The sequence below is a fragment of the Perognathus longimembris genome, chromosome 7, assembly GCF_023159225.1.
Source record: "Perognathus longimembris pacificus isolate PPM17 chromosome 7, ASM2315922v1, whole genome shotgun sequence".
Lineage (NCBI taxonomy): Eukaryota > Metazoa > Chordata > Mammalia > Rodentia > Heteromyidae > Perognathus > Perognathus longimembris.
The window spans coordinates 20,681,763-20,705,823 of record NC_063167.1 but is presented as its reverse complement, the minus strand read 5'-3'; the positions used below and the strand labels follow the sequence as shown (position 1 = coordinate 20,705,823).

At 49.9% G+C, this 24,061-nt stretch overlaps 2 protein-coding genes across 4 annotated transcripts in view; both read left to right on the top strand.

Annotated features, from left to right (window-relative positions):
• Phc2 (polyhomeotic homolog 2) overlaps nt 1-11,799 on the top strand; it is a 96,375-nt gene extending 84,576 nt beyond the window's left edge. For all 3 annotated transcript variants that reach the window (XM_048350821.1, XM_048350822.1, XM_048350823.1), the window contains 6 exons: nt 1,956-2,158; nt 3,628-3,757; nt 4,440-4,554; nt 5,628-5,769; nt 6,640-6,916; nt 10,425-11,799. In XM_048350821.1, coding sequence (XP_048206778.1) covers nt 1,956-2,158; nt 3,628-3,757; nt 4,440-4,554; nt 5,628-5,769; nt 6,640-6,916; nt 10,425-10,579 — 1,022 coding nt within the window. In that variant the 3' untranslated portion in view covers nt 10,580-11,799. The remainder of the gene's footprint in view (nt 1-1,955; nt 2,159-3,627; nt 3,758-4,439; nt 4,555-5,627; nt 5,770-6,639; nt 6,917-10,424) is intronic.
• A 2,123-nt stretch (nt 11,800-13,922) lies between these two features.
• On the top strand, nt 13,923-23,913 carry A3galt2 (alpha 1,3-galactosyltransferase 2). Its single transcript, XM_048350826.1, has 5 exons — nt 13,923-13,945; nt 19,964-20,044; nt 20,163-20,252; nt 20,521-20,658; nt 23,226-23,913. The coding sequence occupies exons 1-5, from the start codon at nt 13,923-13,925 to the stop codon at nt 23,911-23,913; spliced, it is 1,020 nt and encodes a 339-aa protein (XP_048206783.1).
• The last annotated feature ends 148 nt before the right edge of the window (nt 23,914-24,061 follow it).

Genomic DNA, 24,061 nt, shown 5'->3' with positions numbered 1-24,061 from the left:
ATCTGCTCAGCTCTGAAGTTGATACGTGATTGAATTCCAGAGGAATAAATAGTATAGACATTTGTTTTACCAGTGCTTTCTCATTAAAAAAAAATTGGTCCAAAGCAGGCACTGGTGGCTCACACAGGAGGCTGAGATCTGAGGATTGCAGTTCATAGCCAGCCCAGGCAGGAAAATCTGTGAGACTCTTATCTCCAATTAACCACCAAAACACTAGAAATGGTGCTGTGGTTCAAAGTGGTAGAACACCAGCTATAAGCACAAAAGCTCAAGGACAGCATCCAGGTCCTGAGTTCAAGCTATTGGATTGTGTGTGTGTGTGCGCATACACACATACGTATACACACACAGATTGGTCTGGGTTTTGATCCCTAGGATTAGTAGTTTGAAAATGAACTGACAGGACAAAGGCATGCCACGTGGCCCAGTTATGAACCTCATGCACTGTGAATTCTTTTGGTAGTGGTTTCTATTTTGTCAGTTTTTTTTGTTTTGTTTTGTGTATGTGCTGAGTCAATTCCACTGAGCAGCCCCTCCTACTCTGTTTTACACAGGTTATTTTTAAAATAAGGTCTTGCCCTCCATATGGGCAATTTACTGACCAGTCTATCCTGGTACTATGATCCTCCCAGTCTCAGCCTCCCATGTAGCTTGGGATGACAGACACACTGCTGTGCCCAACTGTGGGTAAAGAAGTGACCTCTTGAACTAGTCCCACCAGGGCTGGCCTCAAACTGCAGTCCTTCCATTCTCACCTTCCAAGTAGCTAGGCTTTCAGGCATGAGTCACCAGTATCTAGCCCTCTGCTGGTGGATTCCTAACCATGAAGTAAGAACATCTTCATAAAAATTTTTAAGGGGCTGGGAATGAGGCTTAGCGGTAGAGTGCTTGCCTTGCATGCATGAAGCCCTGGGTTTGATTCCTTAGCACCACATATATAGAAAAAGCCAAAAGTGGCACTGTGGCTCAAGAAGTAGAGTGCTAGCCTTGAGCAAAAAGCCAAGGACAGTGCTTAGGCCCTGAGTTCAAGCCCCACGACTGGCAAAAAAAAAAGTCCCACTTTAAAGTTACTTCCACCCGCTGGGTGCTTGGTGGTAATAGAGAACAGCTGTAGGAGGCAAGTGGGGAGAGTTAACAAAAGTGAGGCAAGGAGGCCTTGTTTGTCTAAGGCAATGTGGTCCTCCTGTGAGGCTTTTGGATGGGAAGGAGAGAGGGCCTCTTCACACTTTCTGGAGCACTGCTGTGTCTTAGATAGAAAGGAAGCAGGCCTGAGGAGAAATATATAGGAAGTTTGTCAACAGAGAGGGAGGGTCAGCTTTGGCACTGGGCAAGAGCTTTGATGGAGGGCACAGGACAGTAGAGGCAGCACAGTCACCACACAGCCCAGCAACTTGGGTGATGGAGGAGGAAAATGGCTGTTTCAGTTTCATGACCCCAGATGAAAAGCTGGATAATCCAGGTCATGTGGTGGTGTTCCCTGGTGATTCGACCCCTAATTTCCCTTGCTGTGTAATTTATGGGTTCAGTGCTTTGACATTTCAGTAGGCTCTTAAAATGCAACCCTCCAAAGAAAATTGTAGAAGTTCACTTAACCACTGTCCTCCCTTTATGTTGCTGGACTTCTCATCCTGATTTTAGATGTTACCATCATGCTATTTTTACCCTCAGAGTGCAAGTTGTTTTATTTGCCCCAATCAATATTGTCCAAGGCCTTGCCTCCTCCAAGCCAAGGTTCTTGTCTCTAACTTGTCCATCGCACAGTGGGGGAAGTTTAGAAACTGCTAGCTGATTAGCACAACTGCTTGCACTCATGTGTGGTACATGTCCACTAGAACTACGTTTGAAGTAGGTCGTGGAGGGAGGGACTGCTTGTGGTGTGGTGTCCTTGCTTTTCTCTCCAGTCCTGGCCTCTGTTCTGATCCCCACTGCTTTGTTTCCTACTCTCCCCTGTGCAGAGACAGGGCAGGGCATTGTTCATGCACTGACCGACCTCAGCAGCCCCGGCATGACCTCAGGGAACGGAAACTCTGCCTCCAGCATCACCGGCACTGCCCCCCAGAATGGTGAGAATAAACCACCACAGGCCATTGTGAAACCCCAAATCCTGACGCATGTTATCGAAGGGTTTGTGATCCAGGAGGGGGCGGAGCCTTTCCCGGTACGGACTACTTCTTTTCCCCTCTCTTTTTTTTAAAGTATATTTTGGATGTATATTAGAATATTTTTACATATCCATGTAAATTTTCTGAAAATGTGAAATTTGCTCTTTCTTTGCTAATCCTCCAAAGAGTGTCAGAACCATTTCTTTCTAGGATTAAGTGTCTCCAAAGTCCTGTGATCAGGAATAATTGGCAAGACCTATTAGGTAGAGGGGAGTTACTTCACCTTGGGGTGTTTAGTGAGAGTCTGTAGACCTTGGAGAGAATTAGACGTCATCAGTTTTGGTGTCAAAACCTTGAATGGCAAAACTTTAGTCAGAGAGCAAAAGGAACCTGCTTATTAGCACAGAGTTCTCAAGATGTATCAGAAACAAAAATAGGGCACAGCCTTGAAAGGGTGAATAAGACTAGGCTGGGGGGGGGGGGGTGGCATTCAGAAAGAGGATCATGAGAGGTCTCCAAGCATTAGAACCAAAAGAGTCCAGATGCTTTTATTAGAGCATAGCACCCAGAGCTGGTTCTGTGCAGTATGTTGCCAGGACAGGTAGTTTGTTCTATAAGTATGCAGAACCTAGAGTCAGTATGCACTAGCCTCGTACATGAATTATCGGGCTATTAGAGATGCCATCTTCCTGGATGCCATCTGCCTTTGCTCATTCTTTGGATCCACGGGTGCTTTGAGTAGACCGCAAAGGACTGGATTGACTTAAGACAGGTGAACTGCCTTCTAAAATGTCAAAAGACCAAATGGGTTCTTGTCTTCTTCTGTAGAGGTTGACCAAGGTCAGTGATAAATCCACAAAAACACCTTAGCTCTAAGAAGTTAGGTCCTCCCTGATCTCCTGGAGAAACACTGGGAACTAACTGGTCTCCTAGGTGTATGTAACTGAATATCACACTAGCATCTCCCTAGAGTTGAACACTTCTGAGCTGGTCACTAGGCTACCCAAACAAAGGGGAGGACTAACGGGGTGAACAAGCCAGCCTGAGATACTGGCAACCACAGGACATGGCTACAAGAGATTAGCTTCTTCATGTGCTCCCTGGTGGCTGCTTGGGTGAGGCAGTGGTAAGGTGGAGAATAAGAACTCAGAAATACACTCAAATGTACGGACTTAGCTGTGCCCTACCTAGTGCTATATGAGCACTGGGCCTGTCACTTGATCTGGTACTGTAAGAAACTTCATCTCTGCCCTGGAAGAATAGATACTCTCCTGACCATCCCAGTCAACCCCTGGTTCTAGACCAAAGCCATTCCTGTACTTTGGTGCCTACTGCTTCTTGCCCGTGAGCTAGACAATAGGATCAGGCCTTTCGTGGGGCACTGTGGCTGATGATATGGGGCGGGGGGACTTCAGAAGGATCTGGCATCTGCCTGGCTGCTTTTTAACCTGTAATTGTGATGAGGCTGCACAGCAAGGATTGTTCTGCCTTAACCCTCCTGGCCTCCATGTCACTTGTCCTCTAGGTGGGACGCTCGTCCCTGCTGGTGGGGAATCTAAAGAAGAAGTATGCCCAGGGGTTCTTGGCTGAGAAGCTTCCGCAGCAGGACCATACCACCACCACTGACTCAGAGATGGAGGAGCCCTACCTGCAAGGTAGGTTACCTTAGCCAAGTCAGGCCTTTTGAGTTGACAGGAAAGGAAGGCCCACATTCCCCCTTTCTCATTATCCATGAGGGACTCTGAGCAAGGATTCCTGTACACTGAGCGTTGCCACAGTCCCTTTGTCCCTAGAGAACAGGGGACCATTTGTCCCCTGCTTTTCCAGCCCTCCTCCCGCTAACCATCGTCTTAAGAGTTGTACTTCTACCTATGACATGCATTAGCAAGTCCCTGGAGCAGATGTGAGGACAGCCTCAGGCAGGCAGGCTCACCGTCCTTTGGCTGCCTCAGAAGCCTGTACTTGGGATGGGCTGGGCCTGGGGTGCAGCACTGACCACACAAAGGCTATACTTGGCACATGTGAGCTTTTGCTTCACCCAAGCTCATGAAGTAGGGTACTCATTCTGCACACCTGTGTGGTGCCTTAGGCTCGCAACACTCAAAAGAAAACAGCTGTCTAATTTACCAGATGCCCTTGGGAACCTTCCAACCAGGAAGCACTGCCCTTCTAAAAACCAGTGGTGAGAGCACGTTAGTGTGTTTCTAACAGCCCCACTGTGTGTCACACCCATGGGAACATGAGGGGGAGTCAGGCCAGGTACAGGGGCCTGTGTTGGAGATGTCACAGGCCTGCAGGCATTCCTCCTCTACACTGAACATTTCCATTACTTTCCAGAATCCAAAGAGGAGGGTACTCCCCTCAAACTCAAATGTGAGCTCTGTGGCCGGGTGGACTTTGCCTACAAATTCAAGCGCTCCAAGCGCTTCTGTTCCATGGCTTGTGCAAAGAGGTGAGTGGCCTCAGCCCTGCTACCCTGTACACTCAGGATTTCACCTTGGAAACCTGCTTTTACATGCCCCCCCCCCCCCCCGGTAACTGTTTACCTGGGAGGCATAGGTAGGGTTTATTCAGATGCCTGTTTCCTTAACCTGCCTGATGTAGCATTGCATCCTTGACATAGTGAGCCTGGGAAACCAGATCCCTGGGGCAGAGGGGAGCAGCCTGGAGGAAGGAAGCAGCCCTCTACTGAGCGTCCTCCTGGGCACTCCTGGCACCTGTTCTTTGCCTGCTACCTCCTTAGGTCAGCACTGCAACCAGAGACATTGCCTAGAACTGCAGCACTAGGTACCATGTCCCCTTGATGACCTAGTGTACAGGACTGGTGGGCATAATAATAACCACTGTGGTTTATTGCGAACCTGCTACATACCTAGTATTATGCTAGTCAGTTGGTATGCCCTGTCTCATCTTCAAAATAACTGTGGGGCAGCTTTACTTCCATCTCAATTGTGTTTACTGTTGTCTGCTTTGTAGAGGTTGGAAAATGAAGATAACAGTCATTCTGAATATCATAGCTAGTGAGTTACAGATTTGAGAATTTAGACTTTTCTGAACCTAAAGCTATATAATCTTTCTGTCAAAGTAGCAGTGATTGAGCTTGAAGTCCAAAGCCCCCAAAAGTAATTAATGTCTGGGTCTCAGGCCGAGGTACCCTGCCTGCCTTGCTAGAGTTCCTGTCCTCAGCCCTCAGCCCCTCAGGTTATGCTAGGGGTAGGCAGGGCCCCTTAGCCAAGCTTCTTCACCTGGCTTGTCCTGCTGGTCAGTGAACAGATGTATCCTGGCACAGGTAGTTAAGAGTAGCATGCTCCAGGTGGTTGTGTCATACATTAGTGACAGTACCTCATGTCACTGCGACACCATCCTTACGTGGTGGCCCAGAATTGCCAACCAGTAGTGCATGATGGAATCAGGATTCAAACCAACGGGTAGTTCAAATTTTGCCTAAGAGCTTGGCCGCCCTTATTCTGACTAGCACCCAGGAGCCTCTGATGACTCTGACTTCCCACTTCCTTGCTCTCACAGGTACAATGTGGGATGCACCAAACGAGTGGGACTTTTCCACTCAGACCGGAGCAAGCTGCAGAAGGCAGGAGCCACAACCCACAACCGCCGTCGGGCTAGCAAGGCCAGTCTGCCACCACTTACCAAGGATACCAAGAAGCAGGTGAGAGGTCCAATTCCTCCAAGTGCCTACCGTCCTCCCTTCTGACCTGACCCGGTCATCCTGTTCCCTTCCAGCACCTCAGTATTGCACACTCCACACTGTCTCATGGATGAAGCCTTCCTGTGTCCCATAGTAGGTCCCCTACAAAGTACCTTGCCTCTCTAGTGGCCTTGCCCAGAGCCATCCCCATCATGCACTTGAGCCCTGTCCTTGACGTCTGGGCCAGGCCAGGGAGATGGGACCTCCCCAACAGCCCTGTGAAGACAAGCTGCTCAGGTTACCCCATTTCACATGGAGGGCTGGGTGAGATGGCAGCTTGCACATTTTGCCCTGTAACCATTTTGCTTCATGGACACTGGAGCACTGAATTTTGGATCCTGGGCATTTATTTGTCCATTCAGTAGATTTTAGTCCCAGTTCCATGCCAGGAACTTTTGTTAGGCATTAAGGCTCTAAGGACATAGTCCTAATGGAACTCAGAGTCCTGTGTGACCTTTCTTAATCTTATGCTCAGTTCTACTTGTGGTGATGGTTGTCTTAAACCTCTCTAAGCAACTGATGAGAAGAAGCACAAGAAGTTCAAAATGTTCTGGGTGTTCATAGATCCACAGAGCCCAGACATAAAAGGTCACATCTAAAAGACAAGGTAGACATTCAGATTCCTGCAGGACAGCGTAAAGCATGGGGCAGTACTCGGGACAGTTCGGGTTCAGAGATGGGACAGCAGACCGATGCTGTTTGATCCAGGAATCCAGGATGCCGTGGTGGACTAAGCAGAAAAGGAGGACTATTTCACCTGCCTTTGCCCCCCAGAGCTGCCAGCAATGGTTTGTTCCCCTTCTGAGGAAAGCTGTTTCTTTCTGCTCCCAGTCAACAGGCACTGTACCCCTTTCAGTTACTACTGCCTTGCAGCTGACACACAGCCAGGAAGACTCCAGTCGTTGCTCAGATAACTCAAGCTATGAGGAACCCTTGTCACCCATCTCGGCCAGCTCCTCCACCTCACGTCGCCGGCAAGGCCCACGGGATCTGGAGCTCCCCGACATGCACATGCGGGACCTGGTGGGCATGGGGCACCACTTCCTCCCAAGTGAGCCTACCAAGTGGAATGTGGAGGACGTCTACGAATTCATCCGCTCCCTGCCAGGTAAAGGCCGGCCTGGAGCAGCAAGGCCTGGGCAGGAAGGAGTGACGCAAGTAGGTCAAGATAATAACTCAGGTTCTGGAAGTAGGAGGCAGAAATTAAGAACACAAGGCTTCTGCCTAGGAGAGGCTTATATTCTAGCCCAGAACAAAACTGAGTAATAGTCTATGGCTATAATGTAAAATAGCTACTGACAGGGTGTTTTATGCAAAAGGCAGACCCTCACTGGGGCAGGGTGAGTATCAGGTGGGAGCGTAGGACATAAAAACTAAAAAAGGTTAAACAGTCACACTGGCCAAAGGGCAGGTGCCCATGGGAGCAGCTGCAGCAGGGGCAGAAGGCACAGAATGCCGTGCAGCCGTTGCCCTTAGGACAGAGATCAAGTGTGTCACACCTGCAAGGCAGATCTTACAGAACTCCAAGATGTTCCCAAAGGGAACATCTTCAAAGCCTCTCTTCTGCCTATCCAGGCAGAGACGGCAGCCACAAGTCTGCTACTCAGGAGTGGAGGATGCTCTAGAGATTGGGAGCAGACTTAAGAAGCCACATAGAACTGGATTCAAATCCCTGCATTGAAACTTAACACAGTGTGTGTTAAGTCATCCAGATTTGTCATAGTGTGGTTACTTTAGATAAGGAATTTGGAAGGGGTAGCTATGCCTCAGCGTCTGTTTTGAGGTTTCAGCCAAGGTGGTCTGCGACTAGGGGCCCCCAAGGTGCCTCACTCACATGATTTGCAGGAAGGGGCTTTCTGTTAGCAGAGTCCTTGGTCTTTCTCCACACAGGCCTCTTCAGAGCTACTTGAGTATTCTTATGAGAAACATGGCGGCTGGTTTGCCGTGTGAAGAAATCCTAAAGGGCAAGGCCCTGTGCTTATTATGACCTAGCCTCTGACGTCATTTACTGTCACTTCCATGCAGATCAGCCCTGAGCAGGGGGCAAGTTCACTGGGAAACAGTAATGTGAATCATTGGAGATGGGCTGCCATAGTTTACCCCAGCTGCAGTAGTTTACCACGTTCCTTCCTCATACACAACACCCTTCCCTCCTGTCAGTCCATAGGGTTTTCTCATTGCATGGCAGCATCAGGGTCTTCGTCTAACTCAGGCTTATGTAGGTCTCTGACTGGAAACCCAAGGACTAGAGACAGGTTGTCTGCTTCCTGCCACAGACCCAGTGTATAACTAAATAAGCAAAGGATGACCTTTATCAGTGTGCTTATTGAAAAGGCAAAGCAGGGAGTACAAGAGTCTGTGCAATGTTGTAGCACCTATACTGGCAGTCCCTTGGTGGGCCTTAAAGCTGGGCTGATTTTTGCTCATTCTTGGTTGGCCTTTCCAAATCATCCTTCCTTGTCCTTATGTCCTTACTTAATTTTACTTGTGACCCTTTTAGTCCTGCCTAGCAGCATTTCAATATAATCCTCTTAAAATCCTTGTAGACTGTGAACCTCATTTCAGTTAGTGGACAAATTGTCTTCCATGTAAGCCTTTCTCTGTGTTGGAGTTCTTCTGGAGTACCTAGGGTTTTTGAGGGCCCTGCTTGTTGAGCAGTCTGTGAGGCTTACCTGGAGACTCCTTGGGCTCCTTGCAACAACCAATCTTCTCTTTTTTTTTTCCAGGGCCTCACACTTGCTAAGCAAGTGCTCTACTAAAGCCATGGCCCCCAATACGTGTTGCTTTCTTTTTTTTTTTTTTTTTTAAGATTTTTGCCCAAGATCAGCCTTAGACTACAGCTATCCTACCTATAGCAGTGAGCACAAACCTGCCCCCACTACACCCAGATTGTTGAGATGAGGGGCTCACTAACTTACCATGATCCTCCATGTAACCTCATGGGATTATACTATGCTCAGCATCATGGGGTTGTAAGAAAACATCAATCATACCCTTGACTTCATGTGCATATACTGAGTTTTCTTGAGTGTTTTGGTGTTTGATCTTGGCCTAGAAACTATTTCATAATTTCAGCAGTGTTTGCCATCTGGAGATGCCAGGAGCTCCAGAGCCAGTGAATACTGGCTCCCTGTGACAAACAGCTTTGCCTTATCTTCCTCCTCCCTTTCTTACTATGAACAGCAACACCATCAGAACTCTTCCTGAAAAATCTCTTTAAACTAGGGCTTTTCTGTTTGTTAGGTACATTAAATCTTGCATGTTATCACCAATGATGTTGCCACATTTTTTATGTCATAATAGGAAATTGAATTTCCGTTTCTTAAGACCTCAATTAGTAGTTTCTTCTCTCCCATGTCTCCCTAGCAGTTTCCTCTGTAGCCATCAGACTTGTGCTCAGGGTCTCATGACACCTTAGATATAGGTACTCCTCAACCTTTTCCAGTTGTTACCCTGGCCAATTCCCAGGCCACACCCACGCATTTAAAGGTTTTAACCCTCTCCAGAGTACCAAAATCTGTACTGGTTGTCTTTCACTGTGATAGCACTTACTCCAAAACATAGTGGCTTTAAACAATACTTAGCAGTGCTGCAGGCTGCGCGTGTGCAGAGCTTGGCTACGCGGCTCTGGCTGGGGCTCTTGGGGCTCCCGGGGTGTCAGCCAGGATGGCAGTCTTGTGAAGGCTTGGAGCCTAAGGATCTGCTTCCCAGCACTCATATGGCAAGTGGGGCTGGCTTCTAGTCAAGGGCCATGCTGCCTCCCAGGCCCTCCCCAGAGAGCCAAGCTTTCTTACCTAGTGCTTTGCTGCCTTCACAATAAGCTGTCTAAGCCCATGCCAGTGGCTCCCACCTGTAATCCTAGCTTCTCAGGAGGCTGAGATCTGAGGGTGGTGGTTAAAAGCTAACCCCAGGGCAGAAACATACATGAGACTCTTACCTCCAATTAACCACTAAAGAATGAGGAGCAGAGCTGTGGATCAAGTGACAGAGAGCTGGCTTAGCGCAAATAAGCTCAGGGACAGCACCCAAGCTCTGAGGTCAAGCCCCAAGACAGCCACCAAAAAAAAAAAAAAGAAAGAAAAAAGTCTATAAGGTAAGTTATCCTACCTTCCCTGATCCAGCCTAGGAATCACCTGCTGACACTTGGGGAACTCCTAACTGGTCGCCCCTGTCAGTGCATTTGGTGGCGCGGAGGTCTGAACAAAGGCAAGCCTGAGGAGGCAGGGATCCTGGCTCCCTCCACAGAGTCACTTAGCCTTGTAGGCTTCAAGATACCGTCCTCAAGGGCTGGGGATATAGCCTAGTGGCAAGAGTGGCAAGAGTGCCTGCCTCGGATACACGAGGCCCTAGGTTCGATTCCCCAGCACCACATATACAGAAAAAACGGCCAGAAGCGGCGCTGTGGCTCAAGTGGCAGAGTGCTAGCCTTGAGCGGGAAGAAGCCAGGGACAGTGCTCAGGCCCTGAGTCCAAGGCCCACGACTGGCCAAAAAAAAAAAGATACCGTCCTCAAGGTTCAGTTCTGAGCATTAGAATGGAAATACACCCCAGTAGGGGCTGCTGTGAGTGAATGCTTGGCTCTCACTAGCGCTGTCTTTGGTGTTCCCTCCCTCTCAGGCTGTCAGGAAATTGCTGAGGAGTTCCGTGCCCAGGAGATTGACGGGCAAGCTCTGCTGTTGCTCAAGGAGGACCACCTGATGAGCGCCATGAACATCAAGCTGGGGCCTGCTCTGAAGATCTATGCCCGCATCAGCATGCTTAAGGACTCTTAGGGCCAGCAGGGCAGCAGGGTTCTGGCCTAGAGCTCCTCTCCACTGAGCACAGCCAGATAGACATTCCTGAGGGGCCCGGAGGCGCGGCCAGCCAGAGGGAGGGGGCTCTCCCTAGGGGCACAGCTGGTGAGGAGGTCTGGGTACCTCCTCAATGGCTCTCAGGGGCCTTTCATTTCTGTGGGAGGGGTAGAGAGGTAGGTGGCACAGAAGATGGGGCTTTATGCTTGTAAATATTGATAGCACTGGCTTCCTCCAAAGTCCCAATACTCTAGCCCAGCTCTCTTCCCTTCCCTCCGTCCCCCGTTTTCCAGGGGATTATGGTCAGGGCTTCCCAACCTGTGTTGGGTTACTTCCAAGGGCAGCCAGCAGGCCTGCATAGAGGTCTCACAGCCCTTGCCTTCCTTCCTCCTGCTTTCTCCAGGCCTGGGTGGCCTTCCGTTGCCAGTTTCTCCCACTTCAGCCTGTCCGTGCAGCAGTGGGTTCCCCCACCCGCTGCCCCTCTGCAGGCGGAGAGAGAGAAGCTGGCCCCAGTTTGGCCATGCCTGCCGGCACAGACGCCTTAACGCTGTGTGTATGTATGACTGTGTGACTGTGTGGGGCCTGGACTGACATGAGCTGCCCTCTGGCACCTCCAGGTGTTTTGTAGCAAACAGCCACTTAGTGCTTTGTCCTGGACTCCTCTCGGCCTGAGGATGGGGAATAGAAAAGGGCAGCCTTGAAAAGGGCAAGATCAGAAAGGTGGAGATGGGATGGCCAGGAGGTCTCAGAAAGCCCTCCTCGCATGGTAACACCCCCAGTGCCCTGTTGTCTCCAACAGCACAGAGCAAGCTGTGCTGAGCTGAGGCACACAGCTCAAGGGCCACTCCAGGGTCACCTGGCGACTTACCCTGGCAGTCCCATGGTAGGCCAGAGCACTGAAGGCGGGGGACAGCTTGGAGGCACTGGGTGGGAAAGCACCCTTTGGCCCTGCTCCCACACTTCTTTGCTTGTAACAAAACTTATACAGCTGCTACAGCTAACAGGCAGGGCAGGAAGGGCGAGGGCCTGCCTCCGACTTGCCCTGTCCACACCACTCCTAGGGAAAGTCCAACTCTCCCCAGGAGAGGTGGGCACCTTTCTCAGCTCACTCTATTCCTCACCCACACCCCCAGGCAGGGTTGGAAATGAAGGACTTTTTTAAGCTTTTGTTTGTTTTTTAAAAATAAAACCTGTAAAATCTTGCTCTTGGGTGCCTCTCTTGTGTACAGATGGCTACCTCCATCCAAATGGCTACTGTTTGCTCATAAGGAAAAAGGCTGGACCTGGGTAAGGGGAGGGAGACTGCCTTAGCCCTAGCCCTGCTTGACAGGTGATCAAAAGCCCCATCAGCCCTGAGCTGGTCCAGACCTGGATGCTCCCACCCTCCAGCATTGCCTTTGGACACCACTGCCATGTCCAGAGCCCTTGAGACATCTGGCCTTCCCTGAGCACTTTGCATGTCTTTTATGATTAGGACAAAGGTGACAGCTAAGGCTTGCATAGAAGAGGATTATTCCAGACCCAGGCAGTATGAGCAAGGTCAGAACACAGTGCAGCAGCGCCAATGATTGGGTTAGCTGCCCTGGTCAGAGGAGGTATGCAGTGGCTGGGGCAGGCTGACCCCATGCCTTTGAGCCAGCCAGGTGTTAATGAGGAGTGGGGGATCTCCACCTACATAACCACAAGGTAAAAGAGAACCCTGATGAGGTTTTCACTTAAGGAGCTTGAGGCCCAGCCCCCACAGTCTTGGTTGATGCAACCTCTAAAGGAGGATTAGGCATTATAAACTTTTAAGAATAGCCAGAACTGGTGGTGTCTTAACTTCTGTAATCCTAGCAATTTAGGAGGCTGTGATCTGAAGATCGCGGTTCAAAGCCAACCCCAACAGTAAAAGTCCATGAGACTTCTATTGCCAATAAACAAGTCAGACAAAGGCAGAAGTGACCCAAAAGGAGCTCAGGGACAGCACCAGGTCCAGAGCTCAAGCCCCAGGACTGCCCAAAACTACCCACCAACTGGAGGAGGAAAAAATACGGTGGGACTACAGCTTGTTTAAGTCTGGTGGTGCAAAAGGCAGGGAATGCCAGGAAGTAGGACCCCCAGTAGGATTTGCCCGGGCACAGTACTGGAGCTTCCCCTTCCTACCCAACACACACCCTGTAGGGAGAGAGTTCACCTGCCTCTTCCCTTGGGGCTCAGTAACACAGGGCCTGTGCACAGGCCTCACTGGCCTGAGCGCTCCAAACCTCTCATTCTTCCCTTCATAGTAGGAAAAATGAAAACCAGGCCCCAGTTGAGTTTGCTTTTATGTGGCGAATCAGGGTACTGATGTGGTCGGGTGGGTACTGTGGTTCTTCAGATGCTGCAGGTTTGAAAGGTGTTCATCTTAGTTACACTTTAACTTTACACACACTTGTAAGCCTTTGACCTTGGCCCACTGTATTAAAATACATTTCCTAGTGCTGAAAATATATATGTACACATTTAAAATTATAGGCATGTATGTGTACAAAATAGGCCTAAGTTATATGTCTTTATCAAAAGCATGTGAGAATCATTGTGACTTTCAATTCTCTGTTCATGCTTTTACAATCGTGGTCACCAAGCTCTCACTTCTTGGACCTCTAATGGGACACACCATGCACTTCTGTTGTTTTTGTTTTGTTTGAATTTTATTGTAAAAGTGATATGCAGAGGGGTTACAGTTTACATGAGTACATATTTTAAAGTGTTACCACCACCAGTGTAAGCATCACAACCATCCCACAGCCCTGTCCTTATCTGACACTCCCCTGCATGATGGGTACATGGTACCCCACTTTGCTGAGGTGGGAGAAGGTGCCACAGGAAGTGAACTAACTGCCCGGGGTCATGTGGCCCAGTACCCTTGGCTTCACCTGGGGCTGTGACAAAAACTATGCTTTTCTTGGACCAGAGCGGCCCACTGCCACCCTGCCCACACCCAAGAACTGGACACTGCAGGAGCTCCTGAATCCCTGGTGGGGAAAGAAGTTAGTAGGTAAAACTCAAGTTCCTAGACAACGCCACTGGCCTTATCAAATCCACCCTCTTCTAGCTGGTCATCCCCCGAAGGCTTTTCAGTTGAGAACCCAAACCGGAGCCAATTTCCTCAGTTCAGCACTGCCCACAAAGCGAGTCCCCGTGGATCATCCATCGCGGATGGCTTCTGTGGGTGTGGTTCCTGGAACTGAGGATCTGGGAGGAGCCATTTTTCCAGCCGCTGTTCCAGGAGCAAGTCTTTGCTTCCCAGGCTCTGAGTTGGGGAAGTTGAAGACTTGTCTCACCGCCTCGCTGGCATCTCACTATGGCTATCAAGGAGGGACTCAGGTCAGACGGGAAACCGCCAGATGGGAGGTGGAGGTAGAAAGGGAACCCGGGGAATCAGCTGAGCCACAGTCCTGCCTGGGAGGAGGAGGTTCCCAGAAGTTGGTCGTGGGAGAGATGGCTGGGTCAGAGCAGGGTAGTGTCCCGGGAGGCCAGGAGTGGGGTGAGGCAGACAGCAACCACCAGAGGGGACGAAAATGGAGAGGGTGGAGCCGAGGTCAGGATGGGCTTCAGAATCCACCTTCCGGAGGAGCTGGGGTGAGGAGGTCCTAGGGCAGCTCCTGACCCAGGCATGTAGAGGAGTGGGTCAGCAGGCACCTCCGCGGGTAAGGACTCCAGACGGGGCCAGGGGGTGGGTCCCGGCCCACCCCAGCACCCCTCCCCCAGCACCCCTCCTAGCCTAGCGGGCTGAGTCTCCGGGCCAGCTCTCCCAGGCTGGGGAGGTAAGCCTGAGATAAGCCAGGCAGCTCTTGCCCCACCTGCTTGGTGGGGGAGGGACTGGCTAAGGTGGCCGGGACAGGTGCTAAGGCACAGAGAGGCCTTTACCCCGGGAGCGTGGCCGTCTTGCCAGCTTCTAGTCACACTACCTGGACCCACCCAGGGGTCTGGGACCCAGAATGGCACCGCCGCAGCCAACCTCCAAGGAGTGCGCCGGGGTTGGAAACAGGAGGCCACCCGGAGCGGCCAGGGACCCTTGTGAGAGAAGCCCAGGCTTGGACTAGGCCGGGTCCCGTGGAGTCTGTGCCACCGTCGAGGTCCCACTCCACCGCCGGCCCCGCTTACCAGCCGTGTGACCCCATTCTGAGCAGCCCGCTCCATGTTCCCAAGGTGAAAACCCCAGCTCCGGCCCCTGGGATATGGTCAGCTTTTATCAAGACTAGAGCCAAGTGTTTGCTTAGTGTCCACTGTTAATAAGTAAGGACTTACTCCGCAAAGGTGGACCGGTTTGGGAAAGAAAGCAAAGATAAAGCATTCGTCCATGGCGTCATTGACTTCTTGAGATAATGAATGATGATTGATACCCCCAGTGATAGGGCAGGCTCTGGGATCTGGCGCCAAGACTACACACTGATAAACTCTTGGAAAGGAACAGTCACCTTGTAGTTTGGCAAGGGCTAGAGGGAAGATTTGTTGAGGGGACAGAGGGGCATACTGGGGAGGGCAGGAGGTGAGAATTAAAGAATGATTAGCAGATGATGGAAAAAACCTGGAGAAAGATGGAGAGACACTAAGCTACAGGAAGCTTAGAAAACTTCATGGTGGGTGGGAGGTGAACGATTGGGGGATGGGGCAGAGTATGAGGAACTTACCGGGAAGGCAGTGTCACAAGAGCACAGGGGGAGGGGCTGGATGGGAATGGGAAGTATTGGCCACCAAAGTGTGAGGCATTGTGTGTTTGTGTGTATAGTGTGAGTGATCTGTGTGGTGTGGGTGTTTTGTGTGTCTGGTGTATAGATGTGGTTTGTGTGGTGTGCATGTGCATATATGAAACGTGTGTGTGGTGTGTGATGGTATGTGGTTTGTGTATCGAGTGCATGTGTGTTGTGTGGTATATTGTTTGTATGATGTGTGTTGTATGTATGTGTGGTGTGTATGGTGTGTGTGTGTCCAGTAGCTGGGCTGTAAGGGAAGTCACAGAGAGGCACCTGAGGGTGTTTGACATAAGGGAGGAAGCAGCCACAGAAAGGTGTTTGAAGTCACTGGCAGGTCAACTTGTCACACGAAGACTTCAGTTACAGTTAAGTAGTTATGCAGTTAGGTAGTTATCTGCGGCTGGTGCCCTGACTTTGAGCTCATCTTCCTCCCTCCTGGCCGCCCTGTGCAGGCTCAGTTGTCCACTCTGAGTGCTTTTGGATACTTTTTTTTTAATAAATAAAAATGTAATTCCTCTGACCCTTAAGATGAACTGAGAGGCCCCCAGGCCTGGCATGCAGATGCCCTGCCTCTGCTCCTGCAGCATTACAGGGCCACCTGCGTACCAATTTCGTAGGATATACATCGGATTCTTGACTGCATTCTCCCCTTCTCCTCTTAATTTGTCAACCCCTTTCCTCTTGACCCCATCCCACCCCTTTCAGATACCCACCTCCTGGTATCTTTTGCTGAATTTTGATTTTGCCTTTCCTAAGGATTTACAGTATTTGAATTCTCCCTTGTATCTACCATATTTCAGTTAATATGTTTGTATACACTTGCATACCACCCAACATATTTACTTAGAAGTTTATAAGATATCTCTAGTTTCCACATATAAGGGAAAACGTATCTTTTGTCTCTCTGGGCTTGGCTTACTTTACTTTTTTAAAAATTGTTATTAAGGTGTTGTATAGAGGAGTTACTCTTTCATAAATCAGATGGATGAGTCCAAATTCTTTTTAGACAATGTCACGCCGCTATACTTCTTTTAACTTTTAAAAAAATTTTAGTTATTATAAAAATGATATAGAGGGCTTACAGTTTACACCTCTTTTTAAAAGTAGAGCTCACTGGGTACTGGTGGCTCATACTTGTAATTCTAGCTATTCAGGAAACTGAGATCAGAGGATCATGGTTCAAAGCCAGTCAGGGCAGGAAAATCTGTGAGACTCTTCTCTAATTAACCACCAGAAAACTGAAAGTGGAGCTACCTTTGAGCACAAAAGCTCAGGGACAAAGCTCAGGCCCTGAGTTCAAGCCCTATGACTGACCAAAAACAAATGCTCATTTTATAAGCAAAGCCTGCCACCTTGTCCTAATTTGAATGTCTTTGGTTACTGGTGATGGTGGGTGAACATTTTTCCATACATTTGCCTACTAGAAGAGCTCCTTCCTTGAGGATTTACCTGTTGGTGCGATGCAGACACTGTTAAAGGAGTCTGTGAGATGGCTCTGCAGCCTGAGTGGGGGGAGTCCCAGGAGTCCGGGAGAGAGAGGTGCAAGCCTGGGTCACCATGGAGGCTGCTACAGGAAGAATGGGAAGGGCAGAGGCAAGGAGGCCACCCCAACCCAACCTGGGGACTGACCCTGTGGTGGGTGCAGGAGAGGGAGGGGCCTGGCTGGATGTGGGTTCTGGCTTGATCAGGTGAATAAGTGATACTCTGGGCTGGGAGGGGCCAGGGGCCAGGAAGTAGGCCATGCACACCTATGTAGCAGACTGCTGCAAGGCTGTCCTCAGAGCTTGTCCTAGACACACGTGGTGCAGAGCAGTTGGGTGGCAATAAAGAAAGGCTGAGGTAGGATTGTTGGATGCCTTCTTCAGAGACCTGGAGAGGCAGTCTGGCAGATTTGTAGGGGATGGAAGGCTGAAGTTTTAGCAAGTGACTACAGTGTTCAACGTGCCCAAGTCCAGGACAGCCCTCTGCAGATGGCATTTGGTAAGATGGAGGGTTACAAGGCCATTTTACAGGAGAGGAGACTGGCATGCAGCAGACCCAGCCTTGCTCAAGGGCAGAGAACTAATAAGTGGTGGAGCTGGGGTTCAAACCTGGGGACCAGGTCCCAGTGTTTGTGCTCCTTACTTACCCTGGGTCTCCAGAAACATTTTCAGTATTTGACTCCTTCCTGAAAGAGAAACTAATCATGGGCACATTCCAGCATCCACCTCCTCTAACCAGGACTGAACTGTGGGGAAGAAAGTCCAGCTCAGACTGGACTGGACTGGAAGAGATGTGATCTTTGGCCATAGCCAGCCTAGGAACTCATCTCTAAGTCCTAGCCAGCTCTTTACTTCTAGCCACTGAGTCATAAATTCCTGTGTCCAAGAAGAGGACACCCCTAGCCAATGTCAGTCTTGCCCCGACCTAGACTAAGTGCCCCAACCCCAAATAATATTCCTGTCCTCCAAGCCTGTCCAGGCCATGCCTGCAAAACTCGCCTGAGGAAAGGGTCAATGGGTGCTCCTCACACAACCCTAGTCAGGTAGAAAAGGCTCTCCAACCCATGGTGTATGAGGTGACTGGGGAAAAGGATGGGAGATTCTCTTCTTATTTCCGCTTTCTTCTCTTCCCTCCCCGTCCCCCTCTTTTCTTTTTATTCTCTCTCTCTTTTTTTTTTTTTTTTTGGTGTCAGTTGTGGGGCTTGAACTCAGGGCCTGGGCACTCACTGTCCCTGAGCCTCTCTGTGCTCAAGGCTAGTGTTCTACCACTTGAGCCACAGCGCCACTTCCAGTTTTTGAATGCTTGAGTGTCATAGGAACTTTCCTGCCTGGGCTGGCTTTGAACCACTATCCTCAGATCTCAGCCTCCTGAGTAGCTAGGGTTACCCTCCCCACCTCGTTTTTAAAGAAAATTTGGTAGAGCTTTATTGAGGAAGCAACCAGACAAGCAGAAAGGCAAAGGCACAATCTAACAGAGTATGGGTGCTCTCAAGGGAGAGACACAGAACTCTTTGTTTGACATTGGGGTGTTTATATGATATGATAAAGGCAGGGTCTGACTTAAAGTTATAGAATAGCTGTTTACTTTTGCTCTTAATCATTCTTCTTAAAGTTTTTGTATTGTTATAAAGCAGTATACAGAGGGGTTACTATTTCACAAGTCAGCATATTTCTTTTTTATTGAGTATATTTCTTTTTTATTGTTTTTTATTTTTGCTGATTTTTTTATTGTAAAGGTGATATATGGAGGGGCGAGAGTTACATAAGTAATGAGTACATTCCTTTTTCAACAGTGTTACCTCTTCTTTTCCCTCCCAACCTCCTTCCTCTACAAGTTGTATAGTTCACTTTCAACATAGCATCATGTGAGTGCCACTGCTGCTTTTGTTCCTCCATTTCTGTGCTCCCCCTTGCCCTCTCCAAGACAGATAAACTTACATACAAGACAAAAGGTACAGAAATTAAAAAAACAAAGGAGACAAAACAAACAAAAGCAATATAAAAAAACTCTTGTTCCCATTTCTTGGAGTTCATTCAATAAATATCATTTTATATGATCATTTGCACACCGCTATTGAGCTTTTGTGATCCTCTCCTAAGAATATCCTCCTCTGGTCTCTGTGTGAATGTCTACAGTCCCGTAGAATTTATCATGTCTAAGTGTACTTTTTTGTATTTCTTCCTTCTTTCTTCTTATTTTCTTCTCTTCCTCTTCCTTCATCCCTTCTTCCTCTTCTTTCTTCTCTTTCCTCCCTTTCTTCCTCTTCTTCTGCTCCTCCTTCTTCCCTCTTCCTCACCCCCTCCTCCTTTTTCTTCTCCTCCTCTTTTTCTGGAAACTAAAGCTCAGCAGGCATGCACTCTACCACTGAGTCACACTCTAATCGTTTTGCTTGTAGCTTGATTGTCAGATAAGGTCTCAACCTTTCCCCAGACCGTCCTTGGACCTCAATCCTCATACCTCTGCCACTCAAGTAGCTGCTGGGGTTACAGGCATGAGCTACCATGCCCAACTCAGGTGGGAGGTTCTCTAAGTAATGAGATGAGGCTTGGCAACTGTATAGTTCATCAGTAGAGAGCTTACTTGGTATGTATGAGTCCCCACATTTTGTAGTCCAGCACTGGGGAGTGGGGGGAGAGCTTTTCAGTTCAGATGGAATATATTACCTCAAAGATCAGTAAACCTACAAGGTGCCAAACAACATGTCCACTGTGCTATCTGTGGTGACATAAAAGAGGAGAGTGCTGGCTACTGAATTTGTATGCACTTGCCTATAGTCCTCCTCTGGAAAGATACAGAAGAAATTGGTAACCCTGGCAACCTCCATGCAGAGGACCAGGAAGGACTCTGACTCATCCATACTGAAACACCAATCAATATAAGGAAGCATTAAAATCAGACAGTGAGGGCTGGGAATATGGCCTAGTGGTAGAGTGCTTTGCCTTGTATACATGAAGTCCTGGATTCGATTCCTCAGCACCACATACACAGAAAAAGCTGGAAGTGGCGTTGAGGCTCAGGTGGTAGAGTGCTAGCCTTGAGCAAAAAGAAGTCAAGGACAGTGCTCAATTCCCCAGGAGTGCTCAAAGCCCCAGGATTGGCAAAAAACAAAACAAAAACATCAATGTGTGCAAGTATATAAATGAGTTGCTGATGCCCTTTCCCCCAGGGCAAAGAAGAGAATCTTCTGGCGGCTGATGCTACCTGCAGGCCTCTTAACCCTGTACCTGTATGGGTTACCTATGGTCAGGTACCACCCTTTTCCCCAGCACCTGTGGTGGGACTGCCAAGGCCCTGGGATGGAGGGTGGGGGTGGGCTCCTGCTCCTGAGAGGGTGGCATGCCCCTTACTGCTGTCCTGCCCCACAGGTATCTGGAAACCTTCATCCCCATGGGTGTCTGCCCTTCAGCCATAATGCCCCTGCTGAAAGACAACTTCACAGGTATCCTGCATCCCTGGTAAGGAGCTACCGTCCCGCCCACTCAGAATGGCCACACACCTACAAAGCTATGCCCAGGCCCCTGCCCTCCTCTCGTCCCTACTTTGGTGTTCCATTCACCAACCTCAGAGGTCCCATCAATCACAATCCTCTGTCTGGAGCTAGAAGCTTTTAAGGGCAGGGAAAGGTGGGCTGTGTCCCTAAAGCCCCGCACTGGGGAGGTGACAATGTGCACGCGTTGAGTAGGTGGGTGAACGCAACTATGCTCCCATTCCTGCCCTGGCCAGGGCCCGGCCTGAAGTCCTGACCTGTACCTCCTGGGGGGCTCCCATTATTTGGGATGGCACTTTTGACCCTGATGCAGCCCAGCAAGAGGCTAGAAGGCAGAACCTCACCATTGGGCTAACTGTCTTTGCTGTAGGCAGGTAAGGCCTGGCAAGGGAGGGAGTGGGATGGGGGTGCATGTGTGTCAGGATGTCTTCAGCCTTGCTCCTCTGCCATGAGGTCCCAAAGTGCAGCGAGGAGCCGCACCCAGATCATCTCCCTTTTCCTCCTCCCTGGATACCAACACACATGGCTAGGTGCTCAGAACAATGTCCTGGGACCCTGCCTAGGAGTTAGAGCTGGTCTACATGGAGACACTGGGTTTGTGGTGAGGAAATGATGAGTGAATGGGGAGAAGAAAGAAGAGCAATAGAAGGAGTGAGGCACCTGACAGAGGTCAGTGGCTCAGTTTCAGAATCACAGCCTGCTGGAGAAGAAGAGAGAAGAGGAGTGACAGACGGGGTAACTGAGGAGTGGCAAAGTCACCAGATAAGAGCATCTGGAGAATCCCCACTTGAGGGGAGTACAGGAATCAGGTGACACACACCAGGGCCTCACAGTGTAGTCTGGAGCTGGAATACAGATGACACATCAGGAGTATCCACAGAAGCAAGAGAGTGAGCAGGGTGTGGAGCAGAATCGCTGTGGAAGGATGTTAGAGAAGGAAGGAACAGATGTCCAGGTATTGCATAGACTTGCAGGTATGGAGAAAGAACCAGGATGGATGAAAAAGACATGGAAAAGGTACTGTCCTCTCACTGTAGATGGGAGGGGGTCCAAGACATGTGCACCTTTCAAAAATTATACAAAGTGGGTGCTTCCTGGCTGAGGGTGGCAACCAGACCCCCAGGTTCTAAGACACAAAGAGGTCAAACCCAGAGAAATAAAGGAAGCATTTCTAGTGCAAGATGTGAGTTACCCTTCCAGGAACTGACAGCCTAAATAAAACTAGGCAAAGACTTCTGTTATCAGGTACTACAGACAACTGCTCAGGGATCTTCTACCTCTGTCCTCTACACTCTAGAAGGCAGAGAAAGAAAGCCTGTGTGGCCACTAAGACAAGATGGTAAACAGAACCTAGGGCTGATCCATGGAGCAGGTGAGCAGAACTGTGTACCACTTAGGACCTTGGCCTCTCCATTAAGGAGGCTGAGCAGAGTGCCCTGGCACTAGTCCTAAGGCACAGCACTCTGGCACTAATTCCAGAGTATGAGGAACTGAAATTCTAGGATCTGGAAGTCCTAGTTCCCAGGATGTTGAGACTTCCAAGATGTCTGATTCCAGTTTCCAACCTGTTTACCAAGGATAGAGCTAGAGCAAGTGAAGACTTAGGTTCCAATGTCAAGCTAGGCTCACATCCTAGTTCTACCATGTACCAATTGTATACACTTGTACAAATTACTAACTCTAGCACTCATTTTATTTATTGTGGTATCAAAGATCAAACCCAGGAACTTGTGCATAGTAAGCAAGCACTCTACCACTAGAGCCAACCCTCTATAGTCTTGGACTTTTGAAAAGAGATAATACTCACTGACTTAGAAGTGTTTGCCATTTGATAAATATTTTAAAATATATTTGGTATTATTACTATTATTTTCAACAAGATATCTCCAGTTATCTAGGGATACTAAATGCACAGTATTACAAGTACCCTTGCTATCTCTGTCAGGAATGGCCACAAAGTCAGTGACTTAAGACAACAGATTATTCCTGTAGCTCATGATTTATGAGCAGAGGATTCAGACAGGGGCTCACTTGGGGAAACATTCCTCACTTCTACTAAATGTTTGGTTCTCAACTGGGACCCTTCACATGGTCTCTCTACGACACTGCTTGGGCTTCCTCCCATCATGGCAGCATCAAGAGCTGAACCTGTTAAAGGGTTCGAGGGAGAAGATTCCATGTCCCTCCAAGAATCCACCACTCAAAGGCAGTCTCAAGCAAAAAGTGAACTGACCAGCCAGGGATGCAGCACAGGCTCAAGAGCTAAAACTGCGACCATAAAAAAGCGGGCTGACCAGCCAGGGACACAGTGCAGACTTGGGAGCTGCTACTGTAACTCCGAGCAGGCCTCAAATTGGTGTTTATAAAGGTAAAAGTGTAGCACGGATGTAGGAGGTTGACACGGGGTAAAGCAAGCAACAAACAAGTTAAGCCATTTACAGAAGCAGAATTTTTGGGGTCAGGTTGACCTAATAATCAAGATGGAGTCAGCTCTACTCCCCCCAACATTTCCTACTATGTTTCCCTAGTCAAGATGGAGTCAGCTGTACTCCCTACAACAAACCCTCTGACACAGAGTGCAAAAGAAGTAGACCCAAGTAAGGGAAGGGGTGGGTTGGGTGAGAATGTTAAAGGGAGTGACATTGATCAAGATGCACTGCATTCAGAACTGCTTTGTTTATACACTACTTAAAAGATGAAAAGAGGTAGACGCGGCCAGTCCCTTGAGATCAACCCATCCTTACTTCTTGGTAGCAGTCAGGGAAAACCATGGTCACAGAAGGAACACAGCAGCACTCCCGCGGCTTCAGAGCAAACAACTTGGGGCAGACTCACCTCCAAGGCTGGAAGGGTGGGGGATGGGAGGGAGTGGAGGACGGGAGGGAGCGGGGCGGCCAGCCCACGAGGGCTATGGTGAGCCCCTTCCTTCCCCGGCCCGTAGGTACTTGGAGAAGTACCTGATGCGTTTCCTGGAGTCAGCGGAGCAGCATTTCATGGTGGGCCAGAGCGTGGCGTACTACGTGTTTACCGAGCGACCGGAAGCCGTGCCCCACGTGACCCTGGGCCCCGGCCGGCGGCTGCGAGTAGAGCACGTGACGCAGGAGCTGCGCTGGCAGGACGTGTCCATGGCGCGCATGCGCACGCTGCACAAGGCGCTGGGCGGGCGCCTGGGCCGCGAGGCGCACTTCGTGTTCTGCATGGACGTGGACCAGCACTTCAGCGGCCCCTTCGGGCCGGAGACCCTGGCCGACTTGGTGGCGCAACTGCACGCCTGGCACTACCACTGGCCGCGCTGGCTCCTGCCCTACGAGCGCGACCTTCGGTCGGAGGCAGCGCTGTCGTCGGAGCAGGGCGACTTCTACTACCACGCGGCCGTGTTCGGGGGCAGCGTGGCGGCGCTGCGCGGGCTGACGGCCCACTGCACGCGCAGCCAGCGGCGGGACCGCGCGCGCGGCCTCGAGGCGCGCTGGCACGACGAGAGCCACCTCAACAAGTTCTTCTGGCTGCACAAACCCACCAAGGTGCTGTCCCCGGAGTTCTGCTGGGCCCCCAATATCGGACGGCGGCCCGAGATCCGCAGTCCGCGCCTCCTCTGGGCGCCCAAGGAGTACTCGCTTGTGCGGGACTAGCTCCCTCCTCCTCGCCCGGCCACTGGGGCCTGTGGAGTGGGATGGCAGGAGGAAGAGACCTTGAAGCCTCTTGGATTCCCTTCTGGAAGCTATGCGACACTTTGGTTGGCAGAGACAGAGTGGGATGTGGGGAGAGCCGTAACCCTCC